General features: G+C 37.8%; 1 protein-coding gene across 2 annotated transcripts in view; it reads right to left on the reverse strand.

Annotated features, from left to right (window-relative positions):
• The window catches only part of Mapk1 (mitogen-activated protein kinase 1), a 102,060-nt gene that overhangs the window by 32,118 nt on the left and 49,723 nt on the right, over window positions 1-20,219 (reverse strand). For both annotated transcript variants that reach the window (XM_071618374.1, XM_027924243.2), the window contains exons 4-6: window positions 15,142-15,258; window positions 10,567-10,681; window positions 10,180-10,311 (exon numbers count right to left, since the gene is read on the reverse strand). In XM_071618374.1, the coding sequence (XP_071474475.1) occupies window positions 10,180-10,311; window positions 10,567-10,681; window positions 15,142-15,258 (364 nt within the window). The remainder of the gene's footprint in view (window positions 1-10,179; window positions 10,312-10,566; window positions 10,682-15,141; window positions 15,259-20,219) is intronic.

Raw genomic sequence — 20,219 nt, forward strand, 5'->3', positions numbered from 1 at the left:
TTGGGCTTTTTGCCCAGTACAGTCTATGCTAGGAAAAGGTTGAATCTGACCACAGATTCTAACAGCACTGTTTCTAAGTTATTGGGGGGTACTTCTCCCTGGCTCACACTTGTTGGTGTAAGTAGTGAACCACTTCGAGGCAACTTGTATTTTGCAGCTTAAGCATTTCTAAAACAGATCTGTTAGCTCTTTCTAACTAAATCTTAGGACCTTAAACCTCCAGATAAAAATTTCAAAGGAAGGTAGCTTTTCTCCCCCTACTTGAAAAATAACTGAATCTCAGCTTTCTTTTATTGCAAGTGCTATTTCTGCATTATTCACAGCTACCAAAGGAGAAAAGGAGAGAAATGGGAAGCAGCTGGCAGGTGCTGATCCCATAGTCAGAGTGCTGGGCCTCCTCCTCCCACGCTACACAGCAATCTGCTGGCACCATTCACATACTATGAATCATGGTTCCCTGTGTGCATGCTTACTTGGGAGCAGGTTTCTTTCCCCTGAAAGAATGGAAGTTCCTTTGAGGCTGGGAGTACATCTGACCATGATACATGACTCTCCTTAGTGTCCTCCCAGAATCCCATATTTGTCTTAAGTTTCAAGGATATATAGCAATCTGGCCTCCATCATTCTCTTCTATTTATTAGCTCTTTTCCCCTCCTGGGCAGATCCTGAGCAGGCCATTTGCCTGGCTCTCTACAGTATCTCTTCACCTACTCAGCAAAACTTTGATCCTGGATCAATGATGCAACCTGTCACTTTTATCCCCAAATGAAGGTTCTGGGCAAGAACCTTCATTTTCAGAGAAAATGCCCAAATTGTACAAACTCTGCCTCAGTAGCCCCAATTCTCAAACCTTATGATCTTAGAACTTCTTATAACTCAAAAATTACTGATGATCAGTTTCATTTTATTCCCCCGCCCCCGCCTTTTTAAAAAAGATATCATCTTGCTATGCTGCCCAGTCTGGCTTTAAGCTCTCAGTCGTCCTGCTTCAGCCTCCTGATTAGCTGGGAATTCAGGGGTGCATCACTGCACCTGTCCTCAGAATCAATTTTAAAAAGCACTTAACTTAGCTCACAGCTCAAGTAACTATACCAGACTTTTCCTTGTGAAACCATTCCATATGTAGCACAGAGCTCAGAGAGACATGTATTGAGGATGGTATCTAAAAGAGTGAGCACTCTTTACTGTTTCACATCTTCTGTGTAATTGGTGTTGATTTTAGCTGTGAGAAAATTATATGTGTGGAGCCTGAGGCCTACCCTGGTGCCATGGTCTTGCCCTGGGCTGAGTTGCTATAGTCCTGCTCACTGCTGCTTTGGTACCATGAATGTAGATAGCATGGCAGAGCAGCAGTGTAAAGATGGCTTGGTGCAACTGTGAAAACAGTTTTAACTTCATGAACACCCGGAAAGGATCTTGGAGACTTCAGGTCTAAGTCGAAAATATCAAGAACAATTATGTTGTGGGTCTGGGCTGTGGCTCAGGGGTAGAGCACTTGCCTAGCACGGATAAGGCACTGGGTTCGATCCTTAGTACCATATATAAATAAATAAAATAAAGGTATTGTATCCATCTACAATTAAACAAACAAACAATTATGTTATAAAAATTCAAGATTTTCCATTTCATCAAGGCCGTTAAGAACTCCAAGAAAGTCCTGATCAACTCCTTCCTCTATTCTAACAGTGGGTTCATCTTGTATGGCTTAAATCATGGCCTTCCTTCCTATCAAGTGACCCTCACTACTCTCAACAGATGTTTCCGAGGAAAAACTGAGAACCCCAGAGGTAATATTCCTGGACTTCCCCTATCCTCACCAACAATGCCAAGAGGAGAATTTTTTCCTATTTAAAACCAATTCTCTCCTATGTGCAGCCTGCCCCAGCCGAACCAGTCATTTCTACTTTCACTTTCCAAATTTTTCACTCCAACTCTTGTTTTTACTAATCTTATGTGGTCACCAACTACTCCATAGTTGGAAAACCAACTTACATTTTTCAGTTTATATCTTGCCAGGTATTTTTTTGTTTGTTTTTTTGCTCCATGATGCTGCTGTGTAGTCCACTTTCTTTTTTGGTACTGGGAACTTAACTCAGGAAGTGTTTTGCCACTGAGCTATATCCCTAGTCCTTTATAGTCTTTATTTTATTATCTATCTATTTATTTAAGTATCAGGGATTGAGCCCAAGGGTGCTTAATCATTGAGCCGCACCCCAGCCTTTTTTATTTTGAGTAGGGTCTTGATAAATTGTTTAGGGCCTCGCTAAATTGCTGAGACTCATTTTGAATCTGTGAGTCTCCTGCCTCAGCCTCCCCGAGTCACTGGGATTATAGGCATGTACCACCATGACTGGCTATATATATATTTTCTTTAAAAATTTTGAGACAAGGTCTAAGGTCCTGAGGGTCTTGCTAAGTAGCCAAGTCTGGCCATGAACTTGCAATCCTCCTGCCTGAGCCTCCAGAGTCTCTGGAATTAGAGGTTTACAGCTGTATGCCATTGTGCCCAGATAGCCTTTCTTAAAATGCCATCTTCTGTTTCTATGAAAACACATGACACGTTTTCTTTGCTTTGTCTAGTCTTTCTATATATTTTAAGGGGTTCCTATTTCTATCCCATTGCCCACTGAAGGTTTGTTTTCTCCAGCTTCTTATAGTATCACTCTTCTTTCTTCTCAATCTCTTATATAAAAGGCCATGGGTTAAATAACTCTCAAAACTGTCATTAGTTTAGGGTGGTCAAGCTTCAGATGAATAAATACAACTCTCTGTAGGTAAAAGAAGAGGATGTAGCCTATGATCCTATTTACAAATAATGCATGAATCCAAGTGAGCAATAATAAAGTTCATAAACTCTTCAAACAGGTTATTTGAGAAATGGAGATAAGATTTCTGACATGAACTGCATTTTGTTATTTATTTATTGTTAAATATTTTGTGGTTGTAGATGGACACAATACCTTTATTTATTTATCTTTGTGGTGCTGAGGATCGAACCCAGGGCCTCATACATGCTAGGTGAGTGCTCTACCACTGCGCTACAACCCCTGTTGTTGTTATTATTATTATTATTTTTAAGAGAGAAAGATAGTATTTCTCACCCTTCTTCAAGATGATGGTCATGTGTTGGTTTTACCTGCCAGAGTTCACTGCCTCTGCAAGCAAGCTGTGTTTGCTATGAGGGAGCTCATGGGCTTGCCCATGTTCCCTGGCTGTGTTGTGGGAATGGGAACACTGTTTGGCCATTCAGCTGAGTCCCCCCTTGGCCACAATGACTGGTGATGGCATCTAAGCTGGGCACAAACAGGCAACTGAGATCAGTCCCATGACTTGGGCTAAAACAATCAGGAAAACAGGTCAGTTTTCTCCAAGTTCTTGTTATGTGAAACTGAAAAGGCAGGCCTCAAATAGCTAACCATCAAACCTGCCCCGAAGTTCCCTTACTCTAGCACCCATAGCCCCGTCACTTAAGGGTAACCTCTGGTAATCATTTGATGTATTTTGTTGAAATTTTCTATACACTTTCTTTTACATAACTGAAATCATACTGTATAACAAATGTTGTCTTATTTTTCCTGAGTAAATATTACTCATTATTTCCCTATCAAAACTTAAAAAAAAATCACCTTTAGTGGCTTTACAATACTCCTTTAAGTAAATATATCATAATCTACTAAATGATTTGATTAACATTTGGCATTTGGGTGATTTCTAATGCGTGGTAGGTGACTTAAATTTAACAAGTTCAAACCAAATTCTCAACTGATATCCCCCAAACTGTTCCTCCTATATTTCCTGTGAATTGTTAACTCTTTATTTATTTATTTACCCACTGAGGTCTTACATTTGTCTCTATTCTTTATATATGAATAATATTAATGAGGAATCCAGCATCAATAAATGATAATTCACCTAACCCTCTCAATTACCATATGAGGTGGGACTGAATTTGTATTTTTGAGATGTGGAAATCATGAAACTAAGAGGCTAAATCACTGGTTCAAAGTCAAAGGCTCCAAATGGTGGCTCCCTGGTTTGAACTCAGGAGGCAGATTCCAGACCACTGGGCAAATGGTCCCTTCCATGTGATAGGATAGGAATCCTTAAATGTTACTTAGTTTAACTACTACTCAACCTAAACAGTCTAATTTCTCCTAAGTTTTAAACTTTAAGGTCACAAAATCTATTCTCTTTCCTTCATGTTTGTTTGATTTGTTTTTAAAGCTCATGAAGATTGGGCTGGGGATGTGGCTCAAGCCGTAGTGCGCTCTCTTGGCATGCGTGCGGCCCGGGTTCAATCCTCAGCACCACATACAAACAAAGATATTGTGTCTGCCGAAAACTAAAAAATAAATATTAAAAAATTCTCTCTCTCTCTCTTTAAAAATAAATAAATAAATAAATAAAGGTATTGTGTCCATCTATAACTAAAGAAGATTAAAAAAAAAAAAGCTCATGAAGATAGTCTTTCTTCATTTAGTGATCAGAACAACACCAAATACTCTAAATATTGTTAGTTTTTAGATTTGATTTTTTTAAAAAAAACATTTAATCATCTATTATTTTGAAATTAATTTTCATGTGTGAGTAATGATTTAAATTGATTATCTTCCAAATAGCAATTCACCAGCCTAGCACCATCTGCTGAATAATAATCATTTCTTCCCCCTCACTGGAGTCATTTTGGAGAGATTTCTTAGTTAAGATTCCTTTGAAGAAAAATTTACAATACTATTGGCTCAAGAGACTCAGCAATCAAAAATTACTAACAAATATGTGAAAAATGTTCAATCTCTTTTAATTAAAGATGAACAAGTTCAATGCCACCCTCATCTCCATTTGGTTGGCAGACCCAAAAGTTCAATACTCAGAAATGCTGGAACAAAAAGATATGGGACAGAATTGCCAAAATGCCCTCCGCAGAGACTCAACCAATTTACACTCTACCAGCAAGCTGTCTTGAGAACATCTTTTCCTCACAGCATTGACCACCCAATGTGCTATCAAACTCTTTGACTTCTGCTCTTGTGATGAGTGGGGTTATTAAAAACAAAAGGAATTACCGATATTTCAATGTTCATATTTTGTGTGAGTAAAAATGAGTGGCTTTTCCCCATATTTAAGAGACGTTCCTTTTTTTTTTTCTTTTTGGTGGGGCGGGGGGGGGGGGGGGCGGTGGCGCAGGTGTCCTGGGGATCAAACTCAGGGGCACTCAAGCACTGAGACACAGACAGGGTCTTACTGAGTTACTTAGCACCTCAATTTTGCTGAGGCTGGCTTTGAACTCGCTGTCTTCCTGCCTCAGCCTCTTAAGCAGTTGAAATTACAGGTGTGCAGCACCACGCCTGGCTTATATTCCTTTCTGTGAACTATCATTAACTAGACTTTCTTTTGAGTTCCTTGAGGTCTTCCATTGATTTTCTTAAGTTACTTTCATATTTGATACAATCTGGACTATCAGTTTTCTGCAGACCAGTCCTTTATCTCTTTGTTACTGGTTCTATGTCTAGGGCCATAGAAACCTTGATGGCACAGAACAGACACCCATATTTATTATTAAATGAATAAATTCAAATATTATAATAAAACTACAAATAACTTAAGGGCATGCTAATTGTGGCATGAATTCTTTGCAGTTTCTCTTACCAGTGGGAATATTTATTTCCCCATCACTTGAATCTGTTTTGCCTATGTGATTTACTCTGACCCACTGAGTGAGGCAGATTGCTATTCTGGGACCTGCTCTCAAAAGACCTTGTAGCTTCTGCTCTTGCTCTTGAATATTTTTGTTATCAGGAGAAGAAGCCTAGACTTGTTTATTATGGGATGAAAGAACAACAACTGTGAGGAAGAAGACCAATGGCAAGATGTGGTGAGGTCACCTTGGACCACCCTACTGGAGGGGAGTCAGCAGACCCACTCAGCTATACCAGTCTAAGAAACTCATAGCAGTTGTTTCAAGCCCCGAGTTTTGGGGTGGTTGTTACACAGCAATAGATAGCTCATGCACCAACAGATAGGTCATGTGAACTTCAATGTTCAGTATGAGACTGATTAAGGACATTTATGGGCCATCCCTACAAGGGAACGCTCTTCATAACTACATATATGGAAGGATCTTCAAACTTTACACCTACAAATGCTAGAAGAGTGGACATTCACAGAATCCTGACATGGGTACTATTACTAATTCTATTTTATAAGTAAGAAAATAAGGCCCTGAGAAGTTGAGTGAGTAGTTTCCCTAAAGGTCACACAACTGGTAAGTGGCTAGGCTGTGGATTAAACCCAGGAGGTATGGCTGCAAAGCCTGGGCTCCAAACATATGATGCTCTACTGTTCTCCTCTGTACCACTAACTCCTATTTTTCCATTTTCTTCATTCTATTTCTATCTTTTCCCTGCATCTGTATTATATTCATCCAATACTTACATCTCAAAATTAATTTCCTAGATTTTAGTGGTATTAATTTGTACTTTCATGAACCAATCTCAAAGTTCATGACCTTAAACTAAGGAAAATAAGCATTAAAAAAAGACTCAGAGCTGGGTGCAGTGGTTTAAGAAATTCCAGTGACTCAGGAGACTGAGAGAAAGATCGCAAGTTTGCCTCAGTAATTTAGCAAGACTCTGTCTCAAAATAAAAAACAAAAGGGCTGGGAATATAGCTTTAAGCACTCCTGGGTTCAATACCCAGCAACGCCCACCCTACTAAACAAACTTCAGAAATAATTTAATATGAAACACGACTGACAATAGAAGAGTGAAGAAACAAACAAGAAGTGGAGCCTGGAGTTGGTCTATTATCAGAAAATCTTATTATGTAGTTTTTGTTAGGTATGCACCTCCTTTTAAAAAGGTGACTCAGGAAATAACATCTAAATAGGCAATTGTTATATGTTGATACATATATGTACACATGCACATACATATGTACTATATATATAGATATATACAGTATCTATCTATCTATCTATCTATATATATATATACACACACACACATACATATAGATAAAATAGCAAAAATTAGAAAAAGCTGAGTGCGGTGGCACACACTTATAATCCCAGTGACTTGGGAGGCTGAGACAGGAGAATCCCGAATTCAAATCCAGCCTCAGCAATTTAGCAAGGCCTCAAGCAACTCGGCAACGCCCTATCTCCAATAAAATATAAAAAAGGGCTAGGGATGTGGCTTGGTGATTAAGCCCCACTGGGTTCAATCCCTGGTATAAAAAAAAATAAAATAAATCAGAAAAAGCTAAATATCCAACTGAAGATTGAATAGAAATAATACAAAACCATTAAAGATAAGCCAGATCTATGTATTAAACATGGAAGAGTATTCAAAACACAATTCTATTAACAGTGCTATTCAAGAGCTGCTTCTAAAATAATTTTTACCTTCTCAGTTAAACAGTACTATAATTTTTTGAATTTTTACAAAAAATGTTAATTTTAATAATAATAATAATTTTTGTGGTGCTGGGAATCAAATCTAGAGTTTTGTGCATGCTTGCTAGGCAAGCACTGTACCACTGGCTATAGCCCTACTAATTACTTTTTAAAAGTAAATTTTAGGTAAAAATACACATATGTATATAGAAAGAGTAGATATGGAAAGATAAATAACAAAGTACTGGTAAGCTGCTATATCTCAGGTTCATCATTCAGATTTCCTATCATACTTAAAAGAACCTGTGCTTATATTGTGCCCGCCTATATAATCCAAGATAACTTCCTGTCTCAAAGTCAATGGATTTACTTTTAATTACATCTGTAATTCCCCTCTGCCATGCAACCAAACACACTCAGATTCATGGGCATCTTAGAATGGGGAGAGTCATTACCTATCTACCATATTTTTATACTGGTATAAAATTAAAAAAAATAGCTAACTAATATTTTTACCAGAGACATGTAAAATGAGAATAAAAGACATTAAGATTATTAAAGTCAACCCTAAATTATACAAAGGATAAAACTAATGTGTTACTTAAAAAAAAAAAAAAGATGGGTATTGAATCTAAGAAAATTTCAACTAAGGTAATGAGGATTCTGTCCTATTTTTTTTCTCTAAGATTACTAGTTTTAGTGTGGGAGACCAACCTCACACATGACTGAGTCACACTCCCCGGCTGGGTACTGAGGCGCTCAGTCACAGAAATGTGGCAGAGCTTTCCCCACCCTTCTTGGGTTCGAGGGTTGGTGTCTCGTGCATGGGTGTGTCTTGCTACAGCCCCATGGGTGAAGCTATGCTCACCCGTTCCTTTGTAATATAACCCCTTGACCTGTTTAGGATAGAATCTTCCATGGAAGTGCCTTATGTGTGTCCTCTTTTCTTACTGTCCCTTTGGGTGTGGCCTACCCAGATGTCAATCAACCTGTTGACAGTGGACATCATGAAGATAGACTCAGCCCCCTGAAACCTGACCCCTTGCCTCATTTGAATAGCTTCTCCTCAATAAAAGGGGTCAGCGCATGATCTCGCTCTCTCTTCCTGTGGACCCTTAAGGTCAGAGGAGCCGTCACAGCTACCCCAAAGAAAAAGGTATCTGTGTCTCTTGTGTGGCTTTTTTGCGCAGCCCAGTTAGCCCAGTTCAACTGAAGTGACCCCTGAGCCTTTTAGTCGCAAGAACTGAAACCCGTTAGGTCTTATATTTAGGTCTAAGTTCCAATTTTAGGGATTTTTAATTGTTGTTTTGCTTTTTGCACATGATCGTCTTTAATTGTTCCAGCACCATTTGGTGAAGAGTAAGATAGATAATGAGATGCTCAAATGCTTTCTAAATCTCAAATGCTTCAAGCCGAATGTAGACAAAAGGCCACATACTCTATGATTCTATTAATATGACATTCCAGAAAAGGCAAAACTATAGGGATAGACATCAGATCAGTGACTGCCAGAGACTGGGGAAAAAACTTACCCCAAGAGGGCACAGGACACTTTTAGTGATGATGGAACTATTCCATATATTGATTGCAGTAGTGGTTAACTTAAAAGTATACGTTTGGTGGGGCTTAGAGTCCTAGTTCAGTAGTAGAGCACGTGCCTAGCACATGTGAGACACTGGGTTTGATCCTCAGAATGACATAAAAATAAAATAAAGGAATTGTGTCCATCTACAACTTAAAAAAAAAAGTATATATTTGTTTAAACTCAGAAGCCTGAACAACTAAAAAGTGTGAACTTTGTGTAAATTATGTTCCAATTTACCCGACATTAAAAATTATCAAAAGAGTCAGGTAATCATGTGGTACACGACTGTAATACCTGCAGCTTGGGAGGCTGAGGCAGGAGGATTGCAAGTTTGAAGCCAGCCTCAGCAATTTAGTGAGACCCTGTCTCACATAAAATATAAAAATGAGCTGGGGATGTAGCTCAGTGGCAAAACATCCCTGGGTTCAATCCCCAGTAAACCTGCCCCCCTGCCCCCCCCCCAAAAAAAAACCCTTAACAATAACAACAAACAAAACCAAATGAGAAGATAAAAAGATTATAAGGTTGAAAATCTCTGTTCCTAAATTTGAAATACTCCAAAATCTGAAATATTTTGAACACCAACATGATACCACAGGTGGAAAATTCCACACCTGACTGATCTCGTGTGACAAATCTCAAAGTACAGGTGCACTAAAAATAATGTATAAAATTACCTTCAAGCTGTGTGTATAAGGGGTACTAAAACATAAATGAATTTTCTGTTTAGATGTGGGTCTCATCTCCAAGATATCTGTCATATTTATGCAAATACACACACAAAAAAATCCAAATCCCAGATACTTTTGATCCCAAACATTTTAGGTAAGGGATATTCAACTGTAATTTATTTTGTAGGCTCCTAGGCTTTCTGAGCCCTGAAGATGTGAACATAATCAAAATTAAAAAGTAGCAGAGAAACCAAAAGGTAGAAAACCAGAGTCATCCCCAGAAAGGAGATATAGCTCAGTGGCAAAGTGCTTGCCTAGCCTGACTCAGACCCTGGATTCCATCTCAGCAAGGCAGGAGTGGTGGGCAATAAAGTATGAGAAGAAACACTTTTTAAATAAAGAGTTACCCAAGAGCCATAGGCTGATTTTTTTAGGACAGTGACCTAACACTTTAACAAATACAACAAACAGACAAACATGAAGTTAAGCCAGGGGTTGGGGGGCGGGGAGACAATCAAAGTAAAATTTACCTTTAGAGTCAGCATTGGGGAACAGCCTGTTCCATGGCACCTTATTTTTGTGTGGAAGAGAAAGCAAATAGTTTCTAGCTTTTAAATTTATTATACAATTCAGGTCTTCCTGTGATGGGGATCCAAGAATACCTAATGGATAAAATAATTAGCTGTTAATTACCAAGATTAAAACAAACAACTGCACACCACCAGCTATGGGACAGAATGAACCCTGGTACTACTTTATGTCTTCTCGTCACCAACCTTACCTTTCTTAATGAAAAAGATTTTTAACATTTTAAATCAGAGAAGATAAAAACCTCATGTCTATCATAGGTTTCAATTATCAGAACTCTTTTACAGTTAATGATGTGACTTGATGTAAACTGTGCTCAGGAACCTTACCCAGAATGTGGTTCAGCTGGTCGAGATAATGTTTCCCTGGAAAGATGGGCCTGTTGGACAGCATCTCTGCCAGGATGCAGCCCACAGACCAAATATCAATGGACTTGGTATAGCCCTGCAGCAGAAAGGGAGAAAAGGCTAAGAATGATATCTGCTGTTGCAAACAACATGTTGAGATTTCCCTATGTGACAGGCACATGGCTGTTAAGAGTTTTGAGATTCTCCTTTGATTTTAAAATTGAGTAACAACACTGAAAAAACAAATAATAATTTGGCTTTCTTATGAGATGCCAAACAACCAAGATAACTTAAATTTCTTTTTTCTATAATATTATCATTAAACTGGAATTTCAAAAGTATACATCAGTCCTTTAAAAAAATATTTGAAAGACAGATTCAAAATTTTTTATAATGGGAGCTGGAAAAGAAAAAAGTCATAACATTTATTGTTTTAGGATATTTGTGGCCCATCTATTCATTTTTGTAAACCTGGAAGTCAACTCAAAAGAAAGATCATTGCGGTACTCTCAGAATGTCTAGCCATCTTGCAAATCGTATTAAAAAACATCATGTTGAAAGGACTAGGGGATGTCCAACTCAGTGGTATAGTGCTTGTCTAGCATGCATGAGGCACTGGGTTTGATTCCCAGCACTGAAAAAACAAAAATGAAAACATCAGGTTGAAAAACTGTGATCTCTGGGGGAAAAAAGAGTGTGCTGCCTCCAATATTCTCATCTCCTTTCTGAATTATAAAATTTCTCTTAAAGGAAGTCTATTCAAAGTCATGGATGAATTCTGTCTAAATCATAATAGCATCAAACAACAACAACAACAAAAAGTTCCAAGGAATGAAAGCTGAATTTTATGAAAAGAAAAAGTTGCCTCTGGTGATAAGTAGGAGAACTGTAGAAATAATAATAGAAAAAAAATTAAGTCAAACAGTTGAAAATTTAGGTTAAGAATGAAATCTTTTTGGAAAATCAAATTAAAAAACAGTGATAAGATTTATAGCTATGATAAGATGGGTCTGAATTTTAAAATAAGTCTAAAATTATTATAATCTATAATAGTTTTTGCTTTGGGCCAAATGTAACAAAGGTAAATATTGAAAGTACACACAAAAAAATAAATAGCTAAAAAAGGGAGAAATGGCTGCTCCAGGTCTGGGGCAGGGCAAGTACAAAGTGACCCCAGAGCATCTAATGCCAGAAAGCAAGGAAGTACCTGATGCTAGTGGGAATGTCAAAAGCAGCTCTTACCTGCCAAATCTGGAACAAAAACATTTAACGATAGAGATGGATAATAAATCATAGAATAAATAAATGGAGATAACTAAAACAAAATAATAGAGTTATAAAATCATCAATGAATGATAAGAATACCAGGTTCAAGTCTGATAAAGAAGACAACTTTAGGGCTGGAGTTGTGGCCCAGTGGTAAAGTGCTTGCCTAGCACATGTGAGGCACTGGATTCGATCCCTAGCACCATTTAAAAAAAAATAAGCAAAATAAAGGTAGAAGAAAGAAGAAGAAGACGACAACTTTAAACAAAGTATTTCCCCACAAACTATTATTATAAAGAGGGTAATGATAATCTGATTGTGGAGACCTGGAGGATACCATCTTAATCAAAAGAGCAATGTGACCATTACCAATTATTTGGCACAAACCAGCTGTGCCTTCTGATACTAGGCACTTAGAATACAACATTGCGCCACATCAATGATCATGGCAGCACAATTCACAATAACTAGACTTTGGAATCAACCCAGATGCCCTTCAATAGATGAATGGATTAAAAAACTGTGGCATTTATACACAATGGAGTATTACGCAGCACTAAAAAATGACAAAATCATGGATTTTGCAGGGAAATGGATGGCATTAGAGCAGATTATGCTAAGTGAAGCTAGCCAATCCTTAAAAAACAAATGCCAAATGTCTTCCTTGATATAAAGAGAGCAACTAAGATCAGAACAGGGAAGAAGAGCATGAGGAAAAGATTAACATTAAACAGAGACGAGTGGGGGGAGAGAAAGGGAGAGAGAAGGGAAACTATGGAAATGGAAGGAGACCCTCATTGTTACACAAAATTACATATAAGAGTTTGTGAGGGGAAAGGGGAAAAAAAAAAAAAAACAAGGGAGAGAATTAAACAACAGCAGATGGGGTAGAGAGGGAAGATGAGAGGGAAGGGGAGGGGGGATAGTAGGGAATAGGAAAGGTAGCAGAATACAACAGTCACTAATATGGTATTATGTAAAAATGTGGATGTGTAACCGATGTGATTCTGCAACTTGTATTTGGGGTAAAAAATGGGAGTTCATAACCCACTTGAATCAAATGTATGGAAGATGATATGTCATGAGCTGTGTAATGTTTTGAACAACCAATAAAAAAAAAAAAAAATTAAAAAAAAAAAAAAAAAAAGAATACAACATTGCTTCTGTGGTATTTGTGCCAAAAATCCAGGACCCAAAACTGCACAGCATTCTGCAAAATAATTGATCTTCATTCTTCAAAAAAATGACACTGAATTAATGTTGGTATCTTAGATATGCTAAAGTATCATGGCTGTGGGGAAGAGCATTCCATTTTTAGGGGTATTAATAATGCCCCAAATGGTATGGAAATAAGGTGTTGGTGAAGTGTCAGATGGCATGTCAAAAAGAAGGGAGAGGAGTGAGAAAGAAAAGAGAGGGAGGGAGAGAAGAAGATGGCAAGATGTTTAGTTGTTGCAAGCTCAGATATTTAAAAAAAAACAGATGGCAAGATGTTAAGATGGTAGATCAAAGTAAAGGGTACACAGGTATTCAATGTACTTTCAATTTTTAAAAATGTTTGAATATTTTTTAAGTTAATGAAAAGAAAAAAGTGAATACACCGCTAGAAGGAACATTCCCAGGGGCTAGAGATGCTGCAAATAAAGATTTTACAGTTTTCACTGTAGTAACTCTGCAAGTAGAAGGGAGTGTTGGGCATTTGGAAGAACACAGAGCTAACCCTATCATTTTTGGCTACTTCCCCATGGATGGTAACCGAAAAATGAAGGCAGTACAGGACACTCAAGATCAAGAAGCCACCATGATAAAGATCTACCACACCAACCACTGTCTTTTACAACCAGCAATGTACACTGCATACCAATGATCCTTGTCTGGAATGGCTGTCATGTGGCCCATCAAAGAACGAACCTGTGTGTGGGATTATTTGTAATACAGAGTTACAAGAGAATCAACAGTATTTTCTTCTTTGGAACACCTGTTACACCAAATCCTTCATTATGATACAATTTCTTTTAGTGGAATTTTGCTTTTATAATGAAAAAATGTAGGATATCAAGAATATCTGCTGGAAACAAATTCCATTTCCTCACAAAAGCACTTAATAGCTTATCTCTACACATAAAGAATGGAGGAAGACAATGGAGCCCACAAGCTAATTAGACCTGTTCATTTCCTAAGCCTCTCAGGACTATTTCTGGTTGCTGGGCCTTAGACACAATGCCCAATATGAATTCATATTATTTTCTTCATGTTATATTTTCTTGTTATTTAAGAATCTCATCCTGTGATATTAGGTATAGCTAGTATGTCAGATCTATTTATACTATCCAATTTTGAAAACTTTTCCACATACTATTTGCAGATAATATGTTAAAAATACTGAACCTAATCTCCCATAGCTGCCCTCAATTTTGCCTACTGATTCCTAATTCTAAATAGAATTAAGAATATTTAAATATAAGAATATTTCACTTTTTCCTTTTTTTAAAAAAAATTTATTCCTTTAGTTCTGGCTGGACACAATACCTTCATTTTATCCATTTTTATATGGTGCTGAGGATCGAACCCAGAGCCTCACACTGGCCAGGCAAGCACTGTACTGCTGAGCCTCAACCCCAGCTCACTTTTTCTGGCTTTTGTAAATGTATTCAATCATTTCTTATGACCAAGAGACAGACCTTGTCAACAGAGTTCGTACAAAACCTCCATGTACTCTCCCTAGCCACTTGGGAGATGTAGAGGAAATATTTCATTTGGAAGCAGGACTATATAGTTTTGAAAGACTCCACGACAGTTCTTAAATGGAAAGAATAACAAATCATACTATTATTTTGCTGAGGAGACATTTTTCATTAAGAGATATATCTGACTTTTATAGGACAGCCCTAGTCTGTGTTCACAGAAATACAGATTACCGTAACTTCTGAAAAAAGACAGCCTGAATGCGCCTTGGCAGCAGTAGGTGTGAAAGTTGCCACAGAAAGGACTGCAGGAGGATGAACCAAGGTGAGGAACACAGACCATTTATGGTAAATGTGACTGGAGATGAAACCCTCTGACTCTCATCAGGCCAGCAATACTTCAGCTGAGATGGAGAGGGCAAATTCCAATGTCCAGGAATTCAATGCTGAAGAAGAGATTAAGATAGCACCTTGGCTCTGGGCCTATGTGGGCTGGTCAGACAGGACAAGGATTAACCCAAGTTGAGGCTGGAAAGGGAGGCTTACAGTCACACATTCAGAAAGTTCTCTTACTTCTGATTTTCTTTTTATGCAAACAGGTCCTTACCTTGGAATTCAACATAATTTCTGGAGCCCTGTACCAACGTGTGGCTACATACTCTGTCAGGAATCCTGTGTGATCATGATCTGGATCTGCAACACGGGCCAGGCCAAAGTCGCAGATCTAAGATAAAAAGTGACATGCCATTATTAGAAATTCTAATCAGCTTGACATCAAAACATAATATTAAAAGTAAAAAAAAAAAAAGACAACAGTAATAATAAGTACTTGCTATCATACTGTGTCAGACACTTTGCTGGGAATTTTTTAATCCTTCCAATAACCTGAAAAGTAGCGATGACTATCCATGTGCTAAAGATTAGGAAACAGGTTACAGGGCCTTTTAATAGTCAATTTCATTATCTGCTTATCACACAGCAATTTTGCTTAGGTACTTGACAAATTGTTTTGGGTAGTCATCAAATCCATCTAGAGTCCTTTTTCAGCCCCATACTACTAGAGCTCCTGTGATGAGCTCTTTAATGAGCACTGGACTTATCTTAGGCTCCATTTCCTATTAGTCTTCTACTTAGTCCAAGAATGTTGGTATTTCTCAAGATTCTTTTCACTTCCTTCCCCTTTCAAGTAATCAAATCTTTAAAAAGTTTTAAGTTTCTAAAGCTTCAAAAGTTTCATGTATGGAAGATACATTATTTTCTTTTTAAAAAGATACCCAGTTTCTCATTTCCTTCTCACTCTCAGAAGCACCTCCTAGACTTTCATCATCTCGCCATCTAATACAGTGCGGTTACTAGGGACTAGCTATTTCATCAAACTCTAATGTATATAAACATAATGTATTTTATCCATAAATGCAGGATATTTTAATTCTTTGGCCTCTGGGAAACTAATGAGAAAGAGAGGGAGGAAGGAGATAGACACATAGACACAGGAGAGACAAGTTAACAAGATGGGCCAGAGTATAGGAGAAGGTAGCCTAGAAGACATAGATTAATATGGAAGCTTACTACATCAGTCATCTAAGAAACAAGGGCCCAAACTCAGGCTAGAGATAATAGGGTCAATGAAGAAGGGACAAATCTAAGAGACATCTGTAGGACATGGGAGTTTAGCAGAATAGCAGTCTGTTTAGATATCTCACAAAAGAGTGCCTCAATAATTGAAAGATTTGGAAAGATCTCACCGACTTCACAAATATCTTCCTCTGGTCATCCCACCTTGGAGGCTGGCATTGTCAGTAGTAGCGATAGGCTCTCTTGCCTGCTTCAACTAGAGCATCCAAGGAAATGCCCATCTGAATTGCATAATTTCCCTGTCTTTGACACACTGTCACTGCATCACTAAAAGGAGCAGATAGCACATCTGCTGTCCCAGTGACTCTTCCACATATTACTTTCCATATGGACTCTCACTTGGTAAAGTGGTGAGAAATATTGTCTTCTGTAGTTCTGATCAACTCCAGTCACTGCATTCTTGCAATCTACGTAACCTTCAATGTAAATCCTGGGACTCTCTTCTCAGAGATGGCCTCCTTGCCAATGATATTAGACTCATCAATAGTCATAGGCCTCTCAAGGAGATCTAGCTGAGGAACAGCCGTGAGCTTTCACAAGGCCTTGTACATGCTAGGTAAGTGCTCTACTACTGAGCTACATCCTAGCCTCAGTCATAAGCTCTTGAGAGGGAACATATTTGAATTCTCAATTCTGCTTGACCATCTGAAGGCTTTCAATATATCTAAATCTCATTTTTCTTTTGAGCCTTTTCTACCAATTCCTCTGAAGCAAACTGCAGGAAGTTTTTCCAGTACAACACTCACTAGCAACATGAACCAACAAACAGAAGTAATGAATGACTGATTTCTTCCATGTCTGAAGAGTGCTGAGTCTTCATTTGCCATGTTGGACTATTGCTAATTCATCCTAGTTCTGTGGTTTGAACTTTTTTATTTTTAGGTGGACACAATATTTCTATGTGGTGCTGAGGATAGAACCCAGTGCTTCATGCATGCTAGGTGAGTGCTCCACCACTGAGCCAGAACCCCAGCCCTGGCTTGAACTTTTCAATGTATGTGTGATCCAGTTTCTCTCAAATCACATAACAAATCCCACATAGATTAAAAAAATGTATGAAATCTGCAGATCAATAATGTTAAGTACTAAAGTGAATGTTTCTAAATTCCTCTAGGACTTTGGAAATATGGAAGTTGTATTTTAGAAGGCTTGTTAAGATTCTTTAATATCTATGAAGACAAGGATAATGAATGCTATGAGTAACTGTGTGTGTGTGTGTGTGTGTGTGTGTTTGAGAGAGAGAGAGAGAGAGAGAGAGAGACTGCCTTGCCAATATAACCCACCCCACTGTATTTCTTCCTCCTCTTTGTTTTTATGCAGTACCTAGGGCTTCATGTATGTTAGGCAAGCACTCTACCACTGAATTATATCCCAGTTTTCCCTATGCTTTTCTTCTAAGCTCTTTGGTTGAACCTGTTTCAAGATGTCGGGTCTATCTCCTCTTCTTGTGAATCTGAGTGAACCTCTAAGCATCTGAACCAATAGAATACAGTGAAAGTATTCTACATTATAAACTGACATATGGCTTCTACTTGATCCTCTTGTGGTACTTGGAACCCTCTACCCACAAGAGGAAGCCTGGCTACACATAGACATCCCAGCCAAAAGGCAGCACCAATTGCCATCAAGCATATAACTGATGATTTTACACCCTATCTTATCTTTTGACAAAGACCCAGATACTGGAGAGAAACCAGGCATCCCTGGGCTGCCCCTTGACTGAATTCTGGACCTACAGAAAACCATGAGGCAATACATGATCATTGCTCTTTTAGGTCACTATGTTTTGGGGTGATTTGTCATAGAGCAAGAGTAACTACAGTGGTACTGTGCTGAGTTAATGAGACAGGCACTCCCTAATGAAGATACATATAAAATGATTCTAGAATACTGCAGAGATGCTTCCCTGAGGAGACCTGGGAAAGCCAGAACGAGGTCCTAGAGAAGAACCAGCTGGGCATGTTTGAGGGGCAGAGAGGGGGCAAGGTAGGGTAGAATTCTCCAAAACATCTCTTGAACTGGCTGCTTCTCCTACATCTCAACTGCCATTGTAGTTAGTTTGTGTAGATTTAGATAAAAATTCATATTAAGTGTTATTTCTAAATAAGTCATGCCTTTGGCTTGAATAAAGACCAAACTCTCTTTTAAGAAAAAATAGTTGTAGATGGACACAATACCTTTATTTTATTTATTTTTATGCGGTTCTGAGATCAAACCCAGTGCCTCACATGTGCTAGGAAAGTGCTTTACCACTGAGGTACAACTCTTGCCCAAAGACCAAACTCTTCAAGCAAAACTTTTAGACTACTCTCAAACTCTCACCAACCTAACTTCCACATTGTTTTTATCTCTCACCATTACTTTTGATTCTAATTTACTTGACACCTATTTCCCTTTCCTTGGCTAAGCAATATCATCTCACCCGTGGGCCCTATCCATGCCATTCCAGTAAGTTAAATACCTACATGAAAACTCTTCTGAGGAGTTTCCTAGGAATTAAAACCACCACCAAGAATTAACTGCTTAATTTTATGAACTCCCATACTATTTGGTTAGAGTTATACTATAAGTATACTATCACAATCCATAATAAACAACTGTGTTAAGTGTCTGTTTTTCCCATTAGTATGTAAGTCCCTAGAAAATAGCAGTACTTAATTTACTTTTTATTCCTGCTACACATAGTGAACATCCAACATTTGATGAAAAAAATGCCTCACCTGAAATGTTTTTGAGAAGCACAACCTAGGTGGATTAATGTGCAGAGATTCTAGTAATGACTATTTTTCATAATATATAAATCACTATATCTTTTAAAAACATCAGGGCTTATAATATCACAATGATAATAAAATTATATTTTAAATGTGGCAATATTAAGAAGGAAAAAATAAAAAAGTGGAATTAAAAATCCTCACTAGGCAAACAACATACTCTAACACTCTGAATGATGTAATTATATATCTATTTCTTTAAAATTTAAACCAAATGTGTAATTGCTTTTCCCTGTCTCTTTTCCCCAAGAAATCTGGTCTGAAAGCCATTAAGTGAGATCATGAAACATTAAGTCCCCAGTGGGGTAGGGGAAAGGCACAGCAGTTTGGTGGGGAATGGAGCATGTAGATAGTAAATTAATAGTAGACTAAAGATCTGGATATGCTATAGGTGAAAGGTGAAGAGGGGTCTAGTAGAAAAGGTTGTAACAGCCCACCTGGGGACTAGAGTAAAATAAGGTAATGATATACAGTCAATTGTTTCATTGGGGGTTGCAAAATGGAGATGTTTCTAATTTTATTATTCCCCTGCATTTATTAGCTGGTATTCTTTTAAAAGGTCTGTGGTTCAACAGGGGTTTACCCTGATACACAGAATCTAGTTTCCCATTGGAAAAAAAGGAGAAATGTTCAATTCTTCAGAGAAGTGAGCTGGTGTAAGGGGAACCATATTTTTATCATTTGTATCTCCTATACTTAGGACAAGGAACAAGCAGGTTTCCCATGTCACTGGATATATTTTTAAAAATAAAGGAGTTGTGGGATTTATGGCTCTTGAAGATTTTATAACTTCCTTCCTGGTCATCAATGGAAAGTTCATGTCATTTTTTTCTCCCTCTCAAGTTATCTTAACATGACAACACCAAAGACTAACCAAATTTACATTGCATTAATGACTAACTGCTAAGACTACAAAATAAAATAGTAATAAGATATGGTATAAGAAACATAAAATGACTTATAAATATTAGGACTTCTATCTGGCTACTTTTTGGACTGTGTAAAATAAAATTTCATGAAACAAAGTAAGCCCCAAAGACATGTTTCATTTTGTATCCTCCAGAATACTCCTTTATAGGTACATCCAGAATCACAAGGGCTGCAATGACTTCTATTGGGATTTCTGTGTGGTCAGCCTAGTAAACAATGAGTGCAATCAATATAGCACATTTCCCTGGTAGTCACACTAAAAATATGCTAAGAACCTCCAATTAAGGTCTCTAATTTATGTTTTTGTGGCCCTGAGAAATAAAAGGTCTATAAGTAAGGCTCCCAG

This window comes from Marmota flaviventris, chromosome 1 (assembly GCF_047511675.1).
Source record: "Marmota flaviventris isolate mMarFla1 chromosome 1, mMarFla1.hap1, whole genome shotgun sequence".
Classification (NCBI taxonomy): domain Eukaryota; kingdom Metazoa; phylum Chordata; class Mammalia; order Rodentia; family Sciuridae; genus Marmota; species Marmota flaviventris.